We start from the raw sequence: 21033 nt of genomic DNA, 5'->3' as shown, positions 1-21033 counted from the left end.
TTACCCAGAGCAAAATACCATGGTAGGCATGCTCGCCAAGAGAAGTGTGTCTGGCTCTCATGGATCCACTATGCTTCTTACAAGCAGGACACCACACCAGAGTTGATTCCGGAAGCATACCTATTTCATGATCTATATATCTTAGATTTTGATTAACCAGAGTTATCGTGATTTTTGAGAACTAGTTTTATAAATGTAAAACGCCAAATGTACTTTCAAACATACAGTATCCTGCAAATTTTCCACTTTTGTTTATAAAACAAGTATAGGTAAAACTTCTGTTTTTATGTTCAGGATGAAAAAAAAAGACATGATCCATGATCAAGTATACGTACACTCTTTTTCTTTGTATAAAAAAAGCTTTTTTTCTAACATATATAGATAGATAGATAATCACACATACAAATACTATCCCAATTCCGAATTGATATCTTCATTATTCAGCTGAGTATTACAATGTAGGCCGCCTTGAAACATTAACTACTATGACAGAGAAGTAATAATTCAAATCGTAGTGAGCATCTAAGTACGTTATATGTTCTAAAGCTTGTAGAAATATACAGGATTAACTTGTATTAAGGATTACAGGATTAACTTGTATCATTCCGTTTCTCAGATCCTAGACAATAGCGGGTGGCTGCGGTCCATGTCATCCCACCCTGAAAGATGGCGTTGAAGTAACCCCTTTTTGTGTAAGCTTTCGACGGTGTCAGCTACACTCTTTATCACAGGTGTAAATGAGAAATTTAAATCCTTTAGCTTCTGGTTAGAAAGCTCATATGGCTGCTTCCTTAGATTTATCTGGTCTGAACACCTGCGTGAATGATGGTGCAGAGAATTACAGTGCTTATTTTGCTTGATTCGTGTATATGTATATAATTTGAAAATAAATATATTAAAATATATATTATGCAAAAGGGCTGTGGGTGCGTACTCGGTAGGGAGGGGACAGCGTGGGCACAGTTTGGCCAACATGTCGACGAGGTCTCCTCGGTGTATGTTGCATTGTGCGCACATATATCTGTGGCCGCTGGCTGAGGGCGTTTCATACACTAAAATATGAGCCTCTGCAACGTCTCTCACATCCACATATACGTGAGTTAAGTTCGCATACGTCTTCGCTGACCCTGGCATCGATCTTCGTCGATTAAATCGGTAATCGTGTAACTAACTAGGATAGAAAGCTTTACCTACCTGTCAAGTATTTCATAATATGAGCAGTGCCAACGTCCATGGTGGGATTCAAATTCGGACCTAAAACCAGCCCAGGAATCAACACTACCAGCTCTAAATTCAATTTCTTGGCTAGCTCCCATGCCGATCTCTCTGCCAAGGCTTTTGCATAGCAATACCAGTTCTGCAATTAATGAACAAAACCAAGTAATACAGTTAGCCCAAATCCATACGATCCAACTTGATATTTCTATATATATTGAGAGTAGTGTATTAATCCAGAGAAAGTAATAAATACACTGGTCTGTATGCAGTAATCCAAATTGCTCCAGCAATCCTCATCGACTTTGGCAAATGGGTTTCTGTGAGGGTCCAGGTAAACAGCACCGATAGAAGACGTAAAAACTACGCGCTTCACCCCCATTTCTGCGCAAACCTCCATCATATTCTTCGTTCCTTTCACCGCTGGCGCTATTACCTCTTCCTGCATATAATTACATCCATCATGTACGGACCTAAGCCCATCAGTGGCTACAATGGTTAACAATATCTAACAGCCAAATGGCCACAAGACTAATACAGTTGCTTGCCGCCATTTTAAACTACAACTAAATTGATGGGCGCTAACTAAATATATTGGAATTGCAAAGGTCTAGAGGTTATAAAATAATTAATTACGGGGTTATTGCTCATAGCGGTAGCCACATGAAATACACCATGGCAGCCTCGGATGACTACTACTAAGCTCTGGTAATCGAGAATATCAGCTCTCACAAGCTCAAGCTTCTCTTTTGGTCCTTCCAACGCTCTAAGATGTGCATACTTCCACCCATCATCTGTATATGTCAAATACCATCGGAAACCCTAGCTCCATGAAGAAATAAACAAATAATTAAACTGATTATATGGTAAGCCTACATACCATTTGGGTTGGTGCGAACTACTCCTCTCACGGTGTAGCCTCTTTTGAGGAGCATCTTAACAAGCCACGAGGCAATGAATCCCCCTGCTCCCGTCACGCAAACTGTTCTGTTCGTTTCTTTCATCTGGTGTTATCTGGTGCCTTTTGCCTAGATAGTGCAGGCTGCAACTCTCAGATGAGCAACTCAACCGTTGATATGAAGTCAGGCAACTAGCTCATCGAATCGTATACATGTAAACTTAAAACAAAAAACTTGCACAATTTCATTAATTTCTTTACTCAATTACATCATGCTTATATAGGAATTCCTAAATACTCATAACTAACTCTGTTCAACTGCTCATAACTAATTCTGTTCAACTGCTCCATAACTATAACTAATTCTGTTCAACTGCTCCATAACTAAATCTATTTCTGCATTATTCTCACATCCTCCCTTAATGGAGAAATGGATTTTCTACCATACCTAACTGACTTCTAGAACTTGTACTTTGAACATCTGTTGTATTCTCTAGATTGATCTAACTACTGCATTAACAGAGGGGCAAAAAATATAATTCGACGGAGCAAATACTAAAGCCTTGAAATATCTAAGTCTACAACCTCGATGTTGAGCGGAAAAACAAGGAAGGCTTGGCTAACGAGAAGCTTCTAGCGAATGTTATCAAGCTTTCGATCCTTAAAAAGGAAAACAATTCAGTGCATTAAATTAATTATGTGCCTCTAAATTGCACTAAAATGTACAGAGGCCGACTCCTCGCAGAATTCTTCTGCAAACTTTGCACAGAAACCGTCTTTTCACTAAATTTCCACGGCAAAAACGCTCTACACACGAAGCTTTCCAACGGCTATGCTATTTCGCATGCTCTCTGCAACTCACGCAGCAACACAGGGAGGTCCGCCTCACGCAGGATCTTCCACAAGCCAGGCGTTCACACATAGCAGGCTCTGTGCCTTTGGACCTTTCACGCCCTCACCCAGGTCTCAAGGAGGTCGACTTTGGCTGCTTCACACATCCACCCTACCTTCACTCCTTCTTGGCTTGGAACACATCACTCAACACCTTCCAAACACTGGGCACACTCCTCCGGTGAAAACCTCTTCACTTCTAGACTCAACGCACTCCACACAGCACTGACACACAGGTTTCAAGAAAATCAAAGAAACTCCAGCAAACGGTTCTTGACAGCCTTCAACTCAGACCCTTGCTTCAGGCCTCACTCAAAACTCCAACGCACAACAGCAGACGGACGGTTCTTCAGTCCACGCAACAACAGCTTCTTGATGGCTGCAACGGGCCGGTTCTATGGTGACAGCACACCAGCAAATGGATTATACGAAGTTAAAACACTGCTACCCGAGTTCTTGACAGGGGTCTTGGCAGCAACATACGCACAACAGCGCAGATCCGGCCTCACGCAAACACCACTCGGCCTTCCTCACCTGCGCTCTCACCCCAGCTCAAATCCTGAGCTCTGATACCAACTTAAAACAAAAAACTTGCACAATTTCATTAATTTCTTTACTCAATTACATCATGCTTATATAGGAATTCCTAACCACTCATAACTAACTCTGTTCAACTGCTCATAACTAATTCTGTTCAACTGCTCCATAACTAAATCTATTTCTTTCTCACATGTAATTTGTAAAGAGAAATGCGGCTTTTGAATGCCATTGATGGTGAGAATGTGATGACAATACATAACCGCCATGCCTAGAATTTGACTGCCTGTAGGATGTTGTTGGTTTATTGTTTTTTTTGTTGACAGTAAACATAAAAATGACATGTCTATAATAACAAGTACAAAATGAGTAAAACCTAACCGACATAAATCTGATTAGTTGGATCCATCAATTCTAGTCCGTTTATAGGCAGAGGAGGGATGGTTTATTAAACTTGATAAGACCAAATTGAAGTTTGAAGGACTCTTGTATCGTCACTCTGATACAAAAGAGTATGTTTTCTAATTTAAACTGTAACATTGTAAGTCCTTTAATGTGTAGACTAGACGATCTCTCGAATGATTCTTTGGTCCGTTGTCACAATATGGCCAAAATATTAAATAATTTTGAGGATAGTATAATTAGCTGGAGGAATTGGTTTGAAAGTTATGGAAATTCTGGTTATATTTAAAGAAAATCAGGTAAGGATTTTTGTAAATACAAATTATAGTTGTTAAACTTTAAAATTTTAAGTGTCTTAGACATTTTTTTATGGTGCTGAATCTATTTCCACCATCAAAAATACTATTCAAATACTGACTCTACAAAAATTTGACTTTTCTCCCCAGATTCTTACCACTTTTAATTTGACTTTTTTCCCAAATTCCTCCACCTAAATAGACTACTCCAATAATTTTTCAATTTTAGTCCTTGTCCCTCATATGTAAGTAATTGTAATGCATTCACACTCACATTCAGAGTAATGCCGACGGGCCTGGTTTGATGTGTGATTTGACATGGGCCTGGTTTGATCTATGATTTGACATGTTCTTTAATAAGCGTGTAAGATCTGACATTGCACCTGCATAGCAAGTAGGTAGGGTGCAGATTGACGGATGTTGGAGGCGAAAATAGCGGCCGAAGGGATGGATTTGGATTGAATAGAGGTTCTAGAAAATTTATATGGAGATGAATTAATTAGGAGGTCATTGATCACAGCAATAGCCCAGTGAAATGCACCATGGCAACCTCGGACAACGCTAAAGTCTTGAAATAGAGAATATCTGGTCTCTATTAAGCGTTTATTTTTCTTCTCCCAACACTCCCACACATCGTTGGATTTCTCTTTATCCGTTAAACACATTTTTAAAACCCACACATGGTTGGATTTCTCTTTATCCGTTAAACACATTTTTAAAACCCACACATGGTTGGATTTCTCTTTATCCGTTAAAAACATTTTAAAAAAAAAAAATTGATTATATGTTTGGGATGTTTATGCTTCCGCTCAAGGAGTTATGTTTCATATTTTGTTTTTATGATGTTTTCATAATAAATTTTCATTTCATTTAAAATTTACACTTCAATAATTATTCATGTTAAAAAAAATTCAAATATTTTAAAAAATGACTATAATACACAAATCACTTATTAAATTTTGATTTTTGGTTTGAAATTGTATGGAATACTCACAATACAATCTCCACAATCTTGAATTCAAATGTCTTTGACCTGAACATGCCAATGTTCCATAGCATTTGTATATATATGAGATATGACTAAAGAAACCTTATAAGATATAAAATGACAAAAGAAGTAAAATTATTGAATCTTATCAATAAAAACTCAAAAATAGATTAATTAATATGGTTTATGCTAAGATTTACATATATAAGATATACTATATGATCTATAGATAAATTATACATTTAACAATATATATTTTAGCACTGTTTTGAATCATGGGATATACAGTAATACTAACAAAGATTAAATGCATAATATCTAAACCTTTTGAAAATTAAAAGACTAAATCTATAACAAACCGATATTGCAAATCTCTTGACATCATGTTATAGGCTTATGTTATGGTTTCCTCCATTATTACATTATTGGAGAGAAAATACTAATAAGAATTAAATGTGGTAAAAATAGGGTTTGATCCAATAATTTCTTCTTTTATTACCAAAATTAAGGAAAACCAATATATATTATTGTTCATATATATAAATAACTAAACAAACACACATATAAAAACAAGTGTGCGTATTAAAGTAACAATGAATAAAATCACAACAAACTCACTCTCACAGACATAAAAAAACAAGTGTGTGTTACAAAGTAACAATGAATAAAATCATAAAAAGTTCACTCTAATAGAGCTCCATATCATATCTAACTAGTTAATTTTTTAGAGAAAAGAATTTCCTTGAAAATTGACAAATAATTTTCAAACAATTGAACTTATAACCCTAATGCAAGCAAGCATGGAATTATGTTTGATCGTTGAGTTTTGCCAACTCAACTAAAGGTGACCCTACATTCATCTCATCTCTTAATAGGATGCTTCTAGCTTTGGGAGAGGTGGGAGGACCTAAGAGAATGCATGGGAGATTGAAATTGAATAATGAAGGAATAACTTATCAAAAAAAAAACAAAGGGCTTTGGCAGTATGTCTAAAGAAAACTTATGCCTAAATGAGGATGATATAAACAATTATGGTAAATATATTCATGAACTACAGGTGGCCCTATGTTCATCCCATCTTTGATTGAGATGTTTCTATCTCATGAGCATAAACAATCGATAGATGTGGTGTTTAGGAACTAGAATCCAATAAACATACCCAAAAGAAGAAAAAGGATTTGGTAGTATGTCTAGAGAAAACGTATGCCAACATGAGCATGATGGAACAAATTGGTTGCAATTTTATCCTTTTCCTACATAGACTCAAATATTGCATACAACTTTCTAGACACATCTCATCATCCACTAGCTCAAATGAAAACTCTAGATCAAAATCCTCATTGTGCTACTCACAAATATTATGCAACAAATAACATGCTCGAAGAAAAATTTTCAAGTCAAGCAACTTCACCTTATTGCAATTTTCTAGATAACACCACCTCCCTTTCAATTGATTGAATCCATCCCTTGCAATTTTCTGGATCTTGCTTATCTTGTCAATGAAACCATGTTGAGTCTAGGTAAGATTATCTTGAACATATGGAATTAGAAGCAAATCGAAGAGTGGATAAGCGGAGCTACCCATAACCCAACCCCTATTAAAGAAACCATTCATTCCCTAGTTGAACAAACCGAAAATCTCTAGGACTAAGTCATCAAACATAAAACCCAATAAGCCTATACAAATATTAGTGAAGGATCATGTGCTATCAACAACTCCCTGCAATGTAATGTAATAGGATGTTGTTTGGTTTCTTTTAGTGTGCCTTTTATTGAAGAAAGAAGCTACACGAGCATTGGTTTCCTAATCTACCCTTCCATAAACTAACTGTTGGGTCCCTATAATACTAGTGATTACCCCATTACTATTGTAGTTATACCCCTTATTTATATTGATGTACCCATGTAGTGCCCATATTGTTACTATTGTGCCACATAGAAGCCCACTATTGTTATTGTTGTGCCCTACAATATTATTGTTATGTAGGCTCTGATTGTATTGGGACCACTTAGACTCCTATATATAGAAAGGAGGTATTTTCATTTGTATCATCCAAGAATTGTTCATTTATGTAATGTAAAGGAGGTTGCCCCCTCGAAGAGGCTGAATTCTAAGTCGTGGATCTCTCTTTTCTATCTTTTTGTGAGCTGGTTTCATAACATTTGGTATCAGAGCTTTGGATTCTAGGGTTTCGCTGCTCCAAACAGGTCATCGTGGCATTTTCGCTATAACTTTTTTTCTGGGACGTTTCAGAAGTCGAAAAAAAAAACCCATTTGAGAAGAATTGGCGCTGAACCTTGGGTCCGAATTTCAGAGTACCTTATCAAGTGGAAGAACTTATCCGCTGAAGATTCCACATGGGAGGACGAGAATTTTATGCAGAAGTATCCTGAACTACTCAAGCGTTGAGGACAACACTTTTTTTGAAGGAGAGGGGCATGTTGGGTCCCTATAATACTAGTGATTACCCCATTACTATTGTAGTTATACCCCTTATTTATATTGATGTACCCATGTAGTGCCCATATTGTTACTATTGTGCCACATAGAAGCCCACTATTGTTATTGTTGTGCCCTACAATATTATTGTTATGTAGGCTCTGATTGTATTGGGACCACTTAGACTCCTATATATAGAAAGGAGGTATTTTCATTTGTATCATCCAAGAATTGTTCATTTATGTAATGTAAAGGAGGTTGCCCCCTCGAAGAGGCTGAATTCTAAGTCGTGGATCTCTCTTTTCTATCTTTTTGTGAGCTGGTTTCATAACACTAACCTTGTCCAATGTAACTTCACCTACTTTAGTTAAGCTAGCCTTTCTTTTCCCAACCAAACCTATTCCAGAATAAACTACCATAGCCTACCTAAATCTTACCTTAACTTAGCTTAATCTAATCTAACCTAGCCACCTAACATAACCTAGCATATCCTATCTTAACTCATCCTTAACCTAGACTAGCATACTCCATCTTAAAGTATATAAGCTAATCTCTAACCTTCATACACCAAATTATTCTTTCCTACCATAAAATTATGTCTAAAGCCCCGAGTTCAATCCAATGTTTAAATACTAATCCCAAAACTAGAACTATAGTGCATCCATAACCTAGACCTAAGACAAAGCCTTCCTCACATTGTATTTGCTTAAATAAATGATAATACTTCATTGAACACATATATGATGTAACAATTACATCTTATTCAAACCCACTTTTTAATATGAAATAATCGATCATAGACCCATAATGTGAAACAAATTAAAAATGACATAATCTAATAAAAAAATACAAACTAAACTAAGTGATTTAAAAAAATGAAAATAAACACATCAATAGTGCAGCCATAACAATCAAAACACTTACCACATGAGACATCTCATGTTCCTAAAATTACAAAAAATTAAAATATAACTTTACTTTAAATTATTATTATTAATATGAATTATGAGAAAAATTAATATATAAGTTCAACATTTATATATTTAAAAAACATGGAATAATATTGTTAGCAATGGATATTTACAATGGAGATTTTTAATTTATAAATAGGATTTGTCACAATAACATGGGTCAATACTATACTATGGCTTATGAGGACACCATGTCCAAAAAGCCATAAATCACTTCATACAATGCTTGTTTATATGACTATTTCTTTTATTTGATCAATTTAAATAAAAACAAAAATGGGGCATGGAAATAAATCTCATATTTTGGTTTGTGTCCAAAAAACCAAACACCGCAACACTTCCAAGTTTTGACCAGGCTCTCACACTAATTCTTCGATCGTTTTGAACTTTCCAAAAAAATGTCTCAACACAGCAATACGACCCCTTCAACAGTAATATTATTGTTGAATACAGCATGCAGTGACACGCTTCAACGAATGTATTCAAGAATGAACGAGATTTGCAGAGTTTCGACAAAGATTTCAACATAAAAGCGCAGAGAGTGAAATGAGCTCGGATAGGTCATGCATAGAGGCACCAATGAATATCTAGGCAGGCAATGGAATATGGAGCAGAGCACAGATCAAGTAGCTTCCAAATTATTTCAGGACAGAGGCAGAGCAGCTGGCAGTGGCAAATTATTTAAGGACAAAGGCAAAGCAGTGCTGAGTGGACAGAACGACAGAGGTGTTTGAGGACAAAGGTCAGGCCAGCGTACATCCCACAGTAGCAAAGAATGAGGGGAGTTACAACTATTTTTAGAACTGGCTCTGATACCTATCAGGACAGGCAGTAACTCTCCAAAGGCAGTAAAACTGATTCGTCTATTATTCCATAGGTAGCCTATTGTTATATACAATAGGAGTGATTGTTCAGTTCATCTCTCGATGACTGTTCACATTCCTAATTTATTTATTTACAAATTCCCCCAATCATGAAGATTAGGTGTCGACAGTGTGTTTTAGTATGAATATTCCAAAATATTCCATGGAGGTTAAATCTCTCCCATCCACCAAATAATTATTCATAATTACATTAACTTTTGGTTAGTTTGTTTTAGTATGAATATTATAGAATATTCCACGGAGGTTAAATCCCTTTCATCCACCAAATAATTACTCATAATTACATTGAATTTTGGTAGGTATGTTTTACTATGAATATTCCAAAATATTTCATGGAGGTTCAATCCCTACCATCCAACAAATAACTATTCATAGATACATTAATATAATCTAAAGACTATTCCAAAATAGACATGTCAATGTAATTAATTAAATCATTAATTATTTAATCAATTTAAATAAAAAGAAAAACGGGGCATCAAATGACTTATGAGGACACCATGTCCAAAAAACCATAAATCACTTCATATGATGCTTACTTATATGACAATTTCTTTAATCAATTTAAATGAAAAGAAAAATAGGGCATGGAATGACTTATGAGGACACCATGTCCAAACAACTATAAATAACTTCATATGACGCTTGTTTATATGACTATTTCTTTTATTTAATGAATTTAAATAAAAAGAAAAACAGGGCATGGAATGACTTATGAGGACACCATGTCTAAAAAAACATAAATCACTTCATATGATGCTTGTTTATATGACAATTTATTTTATTTAATGAATTTAAATAAAAAGAAAAACAGGGCATGGAATGACTTATGAGGACACCATGTCCAAACAACCATAAATCACCTCATATGATGCTTGTTTATATGATTATTTCTTTTATTTAATCAATTTAAATAAAACGAAAAATGGGGCATGGAGTGACTTATGAGGACACCATGTCCAAGAAACTATAAATCACTTCATATGATGCTTTTTTATATGGCTATTTATTTTATTTAATCAATTTAAATAAAAAGAAAAATGGGGCATGGAAATAAATCTCAACTTTTGGTTGCTGTGTTTTAGTATGAGTATTTCAAAATATTCCATGCAGGTTAAATCTCTCCCATCCACCAAATAATTATAAATAATTACATTAACTTTTGGTTGGTGTGTTTTAGTATGAATATTCCAAAATATTCCATGCAGGTTAAATCCCTCTCATCCACCAAATAACTATTCATAATTACATTAACTTTTGGTTGATATGTTTTACTATGAATATTACAAAATATTTCATGGAGGTTCAAGCTCTACTATCCACCAAATAACTATTCATAAATACATTAATATAATAGAAAGACTAGCCAAAAATATATACATGTATATGGACTTAGTTAAATCATTTATTATTTAATCAATTTAAATAAAAAGAAAAATGGGGCATGGAATGACTTATGAGGACAACATGTCCAAAAAACCATAAATCACTTCATATGATGCTTGTTTATATTACTATTTCTTTGATTTAATAAATTTAAATGAAAAGAAACTGGGCATGGAATGGCTTATGAGGACACCATGTCCAAAAAACCATAAATCACTTCATATGATGCTTGTTTATATGACTATTTCTTTTATTTAATCAATTTAAATAAAAAGAAAAACATGGCATGTAATGACTTATGAGGACAACATGTCCAAAAAACCATAAATCACTTCATATGATGCTTGTCTATATGACTATTTCTTTTATTTAATCAATTTAAATAAAAATAAAAATGAAGCATGGAATGACTTATGAGGACAAAATGTCCAAAAAACCATAAATCACTTCATATGATGCTTGTTTATATGACTATTCCTATTATTTAAATAGAAAAAAAAAATGTGGCATGGAATGACTTATGAGGACACTATGTCCAAGAAACCATAAATCACTTCATATGATGCTTGTTTATATGACTACTTCTCTTATTTAATCAACTTAAATAAAAAGAAAAATAGGGCATGGAATGACTTATGAGGACACCATGTCCAAACAACCATAAATCACTTCATATGATGCTTGTTTATATGACTATTTCTTTTATTTAATCAATTAAACTAAAAAGAAAAATGGGGCATGGAATGACTTATGAGGACACCATGTCCAAAAAAAACTTAGATCACTTCATATGATGCTTGTTTATATAACCATTTCTTTTATTTAATCAATTTAAATTTTAAAAAATGGGGCATGGAAATAAATCTCAGCTTTTGGTTGGTGTGTTTTAGTATGAATATTCCAAAATATTCCATGGAAGTTAAATATCTCCCATCCATCAAATACTTATTTATAAGTACATTAACTTTTGGTTCGTGTGTTTTATTATGAGTATTCTAAAATATTCCATGGAGGTTAAATCCCTCTCATCCACCAAATAATTATTCATAATTACATTAACTTTTGGTTTGCGTGTTTTACTATGAATATTCCAAAATATTTCATGGAAGTTCAATCCCTACCATCCACAAAATAATTATTCATAATTACATTAATATAATAGAAAAACTATTCCAAAATAAACATGCTATAGACTTAATTAAAAAAATAATAATTTTTTTTATCATATTTAAAAAAAATATATATATATATAACATAATTATAATTTATTTATCAAAATCACAATCTTATCTATAACAATAAAATATAATTATAAATATAAGTTAAAATAAGATATGTATCATATAATAAAATATATTTTCTATAAATTTTTTTATAAAAATTATTCCATTAAAATAAAAAAATATATAAAATAAACTTTATAATTATAATTTAAGTAGAGAAACATTACAATATATATTGAACATTAAAAGCAATTTATTTATTTATTCCCATTTATACTTTAGTTATTTATTATTATTTATTAAAAAGATATATAATAACATAGTATACATCTTCTTCCTCTTTCCAAAAGGAAATTATAAATCTACAAAATAAATACTTGATATATAATCATAATCAGGTAAATACAGAAAACTTCCTTTATCCATATAAATATTTCAAATAAAAAAAAGTCATATGCCATGTAATGTACAAAGGACAAATATTTGGTTTCCAAAGCTTGATCGAAAAAATTACAATTGGTTCCAGAATCTCGATTGAAAAAATTACCTAAATGTAATAAGCAGGGCATAAAATGCAAAGAAAACTAAAATGCGCTATAGAGGTGGGTTAAATTATTATAGCTTGCATCGAGTGGAGACGCGGTACATTCTATAAGACAATACTAAAACAACTAAATATGATATAGTGAAAAATGAAAAATAATGTTATGTTTATAGTTAGTAACTGAATATTTCATACTTCACATACAAAATATAAGTATAAAATTTGGTTATGAAATCTGCTTTAAGATTTATAAATTAAAGAGAGAGATTTGAGATAAATGCAAAGACACTAAAATTCCTGAATTCATATGCAAAAATGATAAAAGGTTGAAAAATAAAAAAGGGTTTTGAAAGGTATTAATAACATTTTCCAGATCAACTATCAAATATACGTTATATATACTTCAATACATTTCACAAGAAACGATTATCGAAATATTTTAACCATATAATACGGTAAAAATGAACTATGACAAATCCCTGTCAAACTCCAACCCTGCTCCTTGATGTTCATAGTTCTACCCATCCTTTTTACATGTCAAATCCCATTAGAAAATCTTTCACAGGAAGTGATAAAGAAATGCGTAGCTTAACTATTATACGTGTTTATTATTCTTATTGTGTGTGTTTAACCTTCTTATATATTTTCAGGTTGAAATTTTTTGGACATGACTTTAGTCTCTACGGGATTATAATTATTTTGATATTAAAAAAAAAATTAATCAGTAAAAAATTATAATCTTATTTGATTTCAAATAAAATAATCATAATATTTAATAGTTAAAATATTTTATTACTTAAAATAATTATTGTATTTAATAGTTAAAATACACTATTATTAAATACAAAATTTGGTTTAGTGAAAAATGTTCTTCTCACACTAGCTTTTTTTTGTAGGGTAGTTAGAATGTGATGGCCCTTTGTAGTTGCATGCCTCTAATTTTACATTCTCTCAATAGACAAAACAACATGTGAACTATGTGAGGTAGAAAGAGATATAGATTTCAAATTCTTTTAGTAGTTGATTTCATAGATTTTAATAATTAGTTTAATTGACATAAATAGTAGGTTAAAGTTGATAAAATCAGTTTGAAGAATTAGTGATTTGTCACTCACTTTCAAGGATTATTGATTCATTGATCTCACCCTAATATGCTCAAGAGAATATTTGACAATGTAAGCTTTTCCATCTTATGTCCTAATTAGAAGTACAATAAAACATATTATAGCATATTTGTCCCAAAGTTTCTTATTTCATTAGCTGAAAGCCTTTTATTTCAACTTCATGTGGATGAGACCATGTTTACCTTTCTTTTAAATTATAATTAGACAACCAAAATTAAATATGGGGCGAACATGACTCGAATATGATTCTTCTGAGTCGCACATCGACGACTAAGTCGCGAGAGAGTGTGAAGCGATGGATAAATATTAGTTTCATTGATTCTTTAATTTATGCAATTTGGTGTAGCATTTTAGAGTCGGCATTTCCATACTCCATCAGTTCGATTTGCATTGTCAGGCATCCAGATGTGGTCATATTATATTAATTTATGCAATCCGGTGCGACATTTCAAGAGCAAGTACTTCTATTCTCCACCGGTTCTGTCTGCATCACCACACATCCAAATCTGGACAAATTATATGAGGTACATTAGTTAGGATTGCAAAATTTTTTATCTACAACAGAAAATTTTGGAAGCAGATGAGTTTATTTAAACGTTGGTTTGGCTCTGAAACAGGTTTTGTTGAGTAAGAAGAAAATATACATTGTCATAAGAGGTGAATTAATGAACAAAGTTGTGAGTGTGACCTTCAATGGAATCCAACAACCATTAAGGTAATGAGTTGCAATATATGTTGTCATGTTCATGTGACTAACCATGCTCTTCCTTTCCAACATTTAGTCATATAATGACAAAGTATAGGAAAATGAAGCGAGATGTTATTTCCAGCAAATTAAGAAAATTATTGATGTCATAAGATATTGTCATAGCAAGAGTGTTTATTACAAATATTTGAAGGTATATACACGGCGAAAGTCGCATACCACTGAAGTCTAAAGATCCTTACTTTTTCCCATTTAATTTCACTAAAACATGAAAATATCAGTAACCCTATACAAATATCAGTGAAGGAGCCTGTGTTATCTGCAACTCCCTCCAATGTAATGGAGTAGGATGTTCTTTGGTTTCTCTTAGTGTGCCTTTCATTGAAGTAAGAAGCTACATTAGCATTTGTTTCCTAGTCTACCCTACCTTAAACTAACCTTTTCCAATGTAATTTCACCTATTCTAGCTAAGCTAGCCTTAATTTTCCCAACCAAACCTATGCCGGAATAACCTATCATAGCCTACCTAAATCTTTCCTTAACTTAGCCTAATCTAATATAACCTAGACACCTAGCATAATCTATCATATCCTACCTTAACCCATCCTTAACCTAGGCTAGACTACATTATCTTAAAGTACATAAGTGATCCGAATCAGATCCATAAATGACTGTCATAGAACCGTGACTAAATCAAGTCGAACAAATCCTTGAAGAATCCAAAACAGCAATCGAAAACACCTTGAACGATTGCCCATGGCAGCCGGTGCAGAACGACGAGGAACTCGGTCAAAGCACGCTGATCAAGGCCGATGGAGATTGTGCAGGAGGTCAAAATAGCCCTTGGGAGCCCCGGATCGGGAAAAGGAGCTGATTTTGGATGCGCGTTAGCGCTTAGCTAGGCAAACAGGGCTGAAATGGTAGAGCTTAAGAACTCGGTCATGTTGGGAGCCAGAGGACCGTGGGCAGAGAAACGTAAAGTGCCATCGTACGAAGGTGGGACCCACAACCTGGAAACCAGCGGTTTGATCGGGGCGCCCTTGAACGTAAGCAGTTTTGGAGAAAATGGAGCGTGCACCCTCAGCGAACGATGCGTGGTAGCAGAGGTGAGAGAAAAACCACCGTGATTGTGCATTATCGGTCGAGCAAGTCAACCGCGCTCGATGTGCGAATGACGTTGGATCTGAAGGAGCCCAGATCAGACAACTGAGATTGTGCCTGATAATCAGAGTGGAATCGACAGGGGATTGAGCCGCGATTTAAGGGGATTTAGAATCCGTTGACCACCACAGTGGAGAAAGAAATGAATCGACGAACAAGCTGGCACTGTTCCAGTGAGGACACGTGGCTTCTTCTCGAGCATTCATGCTAATGCAGAACAGGGAACTCCAAGCACATAGGTGGCAAGCGAATCGATGTAGGCAGGAGAGGAACCGAACATGCATGGAGGCCAAGTGGCTAAAGCCATGAACAGGGATAGTGAACAGGGATTAGAGGAGAGATTCAAATCGAAGAGCCGAAGTGACCAAGAGAGACAGTGAACAGTGAACCTTGAGAGGAGGACTAAGCACAGAGAGCAGTAAAGCCAAGCAGAGGAGACAGAAGGCTGAGCTGACCACAGACAGCATCGAGCACTAGAGAGCTTCAAGAATAAAGCCATCCCATAAAGGAATCTGTCCAGGTTGAGCATCGCAGTTACCTCTTTCCACTATAGACAGAGGGTCACAGAGCTGGTAGGAAGAACAAGAGTTTGTGTACTCCAAGTGGCTTGGGGAATCCAAGAACCACCCTGCCAAGAAAACTCTACTTTAGGAGAACTCATATTGAGTCCCTGCATTCTAATTTCTCTGCTGAAAGACACAATAAAATAAGGCCACCACTGAAGCTGGACTCGAGACGTAGCCTTGGAGAATAGGGCGAACTCCTTATTAAAATTGTTTGTGTCTTTGTGTTGCTTACTATATTTCTCTGTTGTCTTTCGATTCAAAATTTCTGTGTATTAGCAATTTGATCGATCCATTGTTTCAATAACACAAAACGCACACCAACACATGAGTCTGTAATACCTTTTGTTTAATAAATATTAACTGAGGTCACTCATAGGGTCATTATTAGATCAAGTGGTATCAGAGCTCTAGGCTCTAAGGTTAGACAAGCTTGTGTTGGTTTAACTGTGGATGGTCACTAGATCAAAGCTCAAATTAGGAGAAGTAGAGTTGGTGGAAACTAATCTTAAAATTGGGAGAGTCTATTCTTGAAAGACAATGTCAGAAGAAGTTTTTGTAGGGCTAGACTCTCAATTCATAGAAAGTTTCCTAGCTATAAAGTCCATGGTGGAAGAAATGTATAGGGACTTTAGAAAGCATAAGGGTGAAGATTCATCGGACTCTAAGCAAGACAAATAAGAGGATGAATCTCATTCCCAAGACCATTGCAAAGGAAAGGGGAAAGAAGAGAGCTTCCCTACACCTCCTACTAGCCCTGCGCATAATAAGAAAGCATATTTGATTAAGTTAGATGTTAAATTTGATTTTCCTATATATGATGGAGAGTTAAATGCTGAAAAGTTGGACAATTGGATAAGAAAAATTGATGTGTATTACAGAGTACAAAATATAGACTCAGACAAGAGCAAGATTCAGACGGCAAGCCTTCGCCTAGGGGGCACTCCCTTGGTATGGTGGGAAGGTAGAACCCAAGCTGATATGGAGAAGCATGGTAAGACTATCTATGTCTAGAGTGACTTTGTTTCTGCCATCAAAAAGCAGTTCTATCCATTGGCCTACATGGAACAATCCATGATGAGTTGGCAAACAATTCGGTAGTTGAAAGGGCAAAGTGTACAAGGGTATACTCAAGAGTTCAGAAAGAGAGCATTGATGTTTGGTATTTCATTAGACTCACCGGAAACTCTTTTGAAGTACATTGCTGGTCTACACAGCTACATGAGGCATACCATCCTCATGTTTAATCCCACTAGTATAGATGAGGTATCTGTACAAGCTACTCATCTAGAAGCTAGAGGAAAGAATGGAAATCCAGAAGTTGGGGGACCATCCCAACCCACTGTAATCAAAAGCAAGGAGAAAAGGAAGCAAAAATTGAAAGCAAGGAAGGCTAACACTACAAAAAAAGGCAAAGCTTCATGCACTCATTGTAAAAAGGAGGGGCATGATGATGAGCACTCTTGGATTCTGCATCCAGAGCTGAGACCTAAGAAGTCCGAGGGCAAGAAGAAGAAAGTTGCTACAGCTATTCAAAAAGATTTGGGGTTAGACTGGGGAGATGAAACAATCATTGCAGCCATAGGTATAAAAGGTTATCTGCTTTAGAGAATGCTGAAATCAAGAAGAAGGTGCAAGAGTTGCTCGAGAAAGGGTTCATCAGGCCTAGCACATCGCCATGTCGGTCACCAATCGTTTTGGTGAGAAAGAAAGATGGCTCGTGGAGAATGTGCATTGACTACCGAGCACTGAATAAAATAACGATAAAAAATCGTTAGCCCCTTCCTTGCATAGATGATCTCTTAGATCAATTGAAGGAAGTTGTTTATTTCACCAAGATGGATTTGTACAGTGGATACCATCAGGTCAGAGTTGTAGAGCAAGATGCATGGAAGACTGCTTTCAAAAAAAAGCAGGGATTGTATGAATGGCTGGTTATGCCTTTTGGCTTGACCAATGCCCCTGCTACTTTCATGAGATTAATGAATGATGTACTTAGACCTTTTCTTGATGATTTTGCTGTTGTGTATCTGGATGACATTCTGATTTTTAGTAAGACGTGGGAAGAACTTTTAGATCATGTTAAGCAGACATTAGATGTTTTGAAAAGAGAAAAACTTCATGTTAAACTCTCCAAATGTGAATTTGGCAAAACCTCTATAAATTATTTGGGTCATATAGTAGGGGGAGGTGAATTGAAAATAGATCCCTCTAAAGTGGAAGTCATCGTAAACTAGTCTAAACCCAAGTCTGCTACAGAAGTGAGAAGTTTCTTAGGAGTAGCATAGTATTGAAGGAAGTTCATTTCAAACTTCTCCTCAATTGCATCTCCCTTACATGCTTTGACAGGATTGAACAAGGTGTTTCAATGGGGAGGCAAACAGCAGAAAGCCTTCGACACCTTGAAAAAAAAAATTAGTACAGCACCTATACTAGGACTGCCAGATCTACAAAGACCATTTGAGATTCAAACTGATGCCAGACTATGTGATGGGAGCAGTGTTGACACAGTGCGGTAAACCCATATGTTACCATTCTAAGACTTTTAATCCTGCAGTACCTAACTATACTACCTATGATAAAGAATTGTATGCATTAGTTTAGAGTGTGAAAAAGTGGAAACATTACTTAATGGGCAAAGAAACAATAATCATACTGATCATGAGCCACTTCAATATCTACACTCCCAAACTAAGTTGCAATAATCAAGACATTACAGATGGATGGGTTTTCTACAACAGTTTCATTTAGTCATCATATATAAAAAGGGCATACATAACAAGGTTACAAACATGTTATCAAGACCCATTATAAATGCATCTACCATACTTAAGCATAATTATGTGCTACATGAAAGCTACATAGAACAGTATGCTTAGGATATGGACTTTAAAGATGTATATGCAACTTTGAGTCAAGGCAAAAGAGTAGAAGAATTGGACTATCATGTGAACGATCGACTCTTAAATCATTGTGGGAAACTCTACATTCCACAAATTGAGAGAGGAAAGATATTTAGGGAAGCACACACTTCTCTGATATCAGGTCACTTCGGAGTAAGTAAAATAGTTGCATAGCTGCAAAGGTTCTGTTATTGGCCAAGAATGACTGAAACAGTTTCTAGATATGTAAAGGGGTGTGCTATGTGTGCTAAAAGCAAGCCCAACAATAGAAAATTAGGCTTGTACACTCCATTTCCAGTTCCTTCTCACCCTTGGGAGAGCATTTCCATGGATTTTGTTGGAGGATTGCCTAAATATAGGAAAGGTCATGACTATATATATGTTGTTCTGGATAGGTTCAGCAAAATGTGTATTTTGATACCCTGTAGTAAACAAATTACAGCTGAACAAACAAAAAAACTATTCTTTGAACATTTATGGGTTCATTTTGGATTACCCAATTCCATTATATCTGATTGAGACACCCGATTTGTGGGAACGTTTTGGTCCAGTCTGTGGGAACTAATGGACACCAAATTAAAGAAAGCACAACTTTTCATCCACAAACAGATGGCCAGACAAAAGTAGTTAACATGACAGTGATCTAGTTACTGATAGGATATTGCAAAAAACACCCTAAGCTTTGGGATGAATACTTGTGTTATGTGCAGCATGCTTACAATAGAGCCAAACACTTCTACCTAGAGATCTGCTTTCGAGACTTGCTTTGGTTTCATAGCAAGGTCTCCCTTGGATGTTGTCTTTGGTAAAGATACCATGGTTGATGGACACATTGATGTGGACAAAGCAACTAGGTTCATTGAATAGATCCAGGAGATCCACCAAGCAGTAGAGGAACAATTGGAAAAGAGCCAGGCCAAGTACAAGGCTAGGCATCATAAGCATCAGATGGAGCATAGTTTTCAAGTTGGAGACCAAGTCTCGCTGTATATCATCAAGGACAAGATGCAAGGTGAAGGCAAGAAGCTAAAACCTATCAGGTATGGACCCTTAAGGATACTTGACAAGATTAGTGAGAATGATTTTCACCTTGATCTGCCAGCTTACATGTACATCTACTCAGTCATGAATGTAGATTGCTTTATGTTGTTTGAACCTTCAATGATTGAGGACCCTGAAGAGCAGAGTCAATTACCTTCTGTTGATGACCTACTACCTGAATATCTTAATGAGTTGTAGGAAGATACAATGCTGGACAGGAAGGTAAGGACGACGCACAGTGGACAGGTGGAATACCTTAGAATTGGGCTTAAAGTTTCAAAGCCGAGCAATGTGAAGTGGATTGAGATTGGACGAGTGAGACAACAGTTTCCTCACATAGTTAATGCTTCAAGAAAACCAAATTTTGGTGGTCCAAAAGCTTTTCAGTTGAGAGGTCGTGATCCGAATCGGATCCATAAACGACTGTCATAGAACCGTAACTAAATCAAGTACAACTAATCCTTGAAGAATCCAAAACAACAATCAAAAACACCTTAAACCAGTGGCCATGGCAGCCAGCGTAGAACGACGAGGGCCTCGGTCAAAGCGCACTGACCGAGACCCATGGAGACTGCGCAGGAGGTCAAAATAGCCCGTGGGAGCCCCGGATCGGGAAAAGGAGATGATTTTCGATGCATGTTAGTGCTTAGTGCTTAGCGCTAACACGTATCGCTGGGCAAACAGGGCAAAAATGGTAGAGCTTAAGCACTCGGTTACGTTGGAAGCCAGAGGACCATGGGCTGAGAAACGTAAAGTGCCATCGTACGAAGGTGAGATCCACAACCTAGAAACCGGTGGTTTGATCGGGGCACCCTTGAACGGTATGCAGTTTTGGAGAAAACGGAGGGAGCACCTTCAGC

General features: G+C 35.6%; 1 protein-coding gene across 3 annotated transcripts in view; it reads right to left on the bottom strand.

The window, feature by feature from the left end:
• Nucleotides 1-411: 411 nt before the first annotated feature.
• Nucleotides 412-21033, bottom strand: part of LOC149214335 (cinnamoyl-CoA reductase 1-like) — a 78980-nt gene continuing 58358 nt past the window's right edge. Inside the window, exons 1-6 of one of the 3 annotated variants that reach the window (XM_089390880.1) lie at nucleotides 2096-2399; nucleotides 1852-2009; nucleotides 1472-1657; nucleotides 1195-1357; nucleotides 935-1127; nucleotides 412-814 (exon numbers count right to left, since the gene is read on the bottom strand). In XM_089390880.1, coding sequence (XP_089247006.1) covers nucleotides 613-814; nucleotides 935-1127; nucleotides 1195-1357; nucleotides 1472-1657; nucleotides 1852-2009; nucleotides 2096-2219 — 1026 coding nt within the window. In that variant the 5' untranslated portion in view covers nucleotides 2220-2399 and the 3' untranslated portion in view covers nucleotides 412-612. Of the gene's footprint in view, nucleotides 815-934; nucleotides 1128-1194; nucleotides 1358-1471; nucleotides 1658-1851; nucleotides 2010-2095; nucleotides 2400-21033 lie in introns of those variants that run through there. The other 2 variants (XM_089390881.1, XM_089390882.1) reach the window with 2 other exon arrangements.

This window comes from Pinus tabuliformis, chromosome 1_1, assembly GCF_031772625.1.
Source record: "Pinus tabuliformis cultivar Carrire ecotype Pingquan chromosome 1_1, CPIR1, whole genome shotgun sequence".
Taxonomy (NCBI): Eukaryota; Viridiplantae; Streptophyta; class Pinopsida; order Pinales; family Pinaceae; genus Pinus; species Pinus tabuliformis.
Note: the sequence above shows the minus strand (reverse complement) of the source record. Positions and strands in the feature narration are given on the sequence as shown.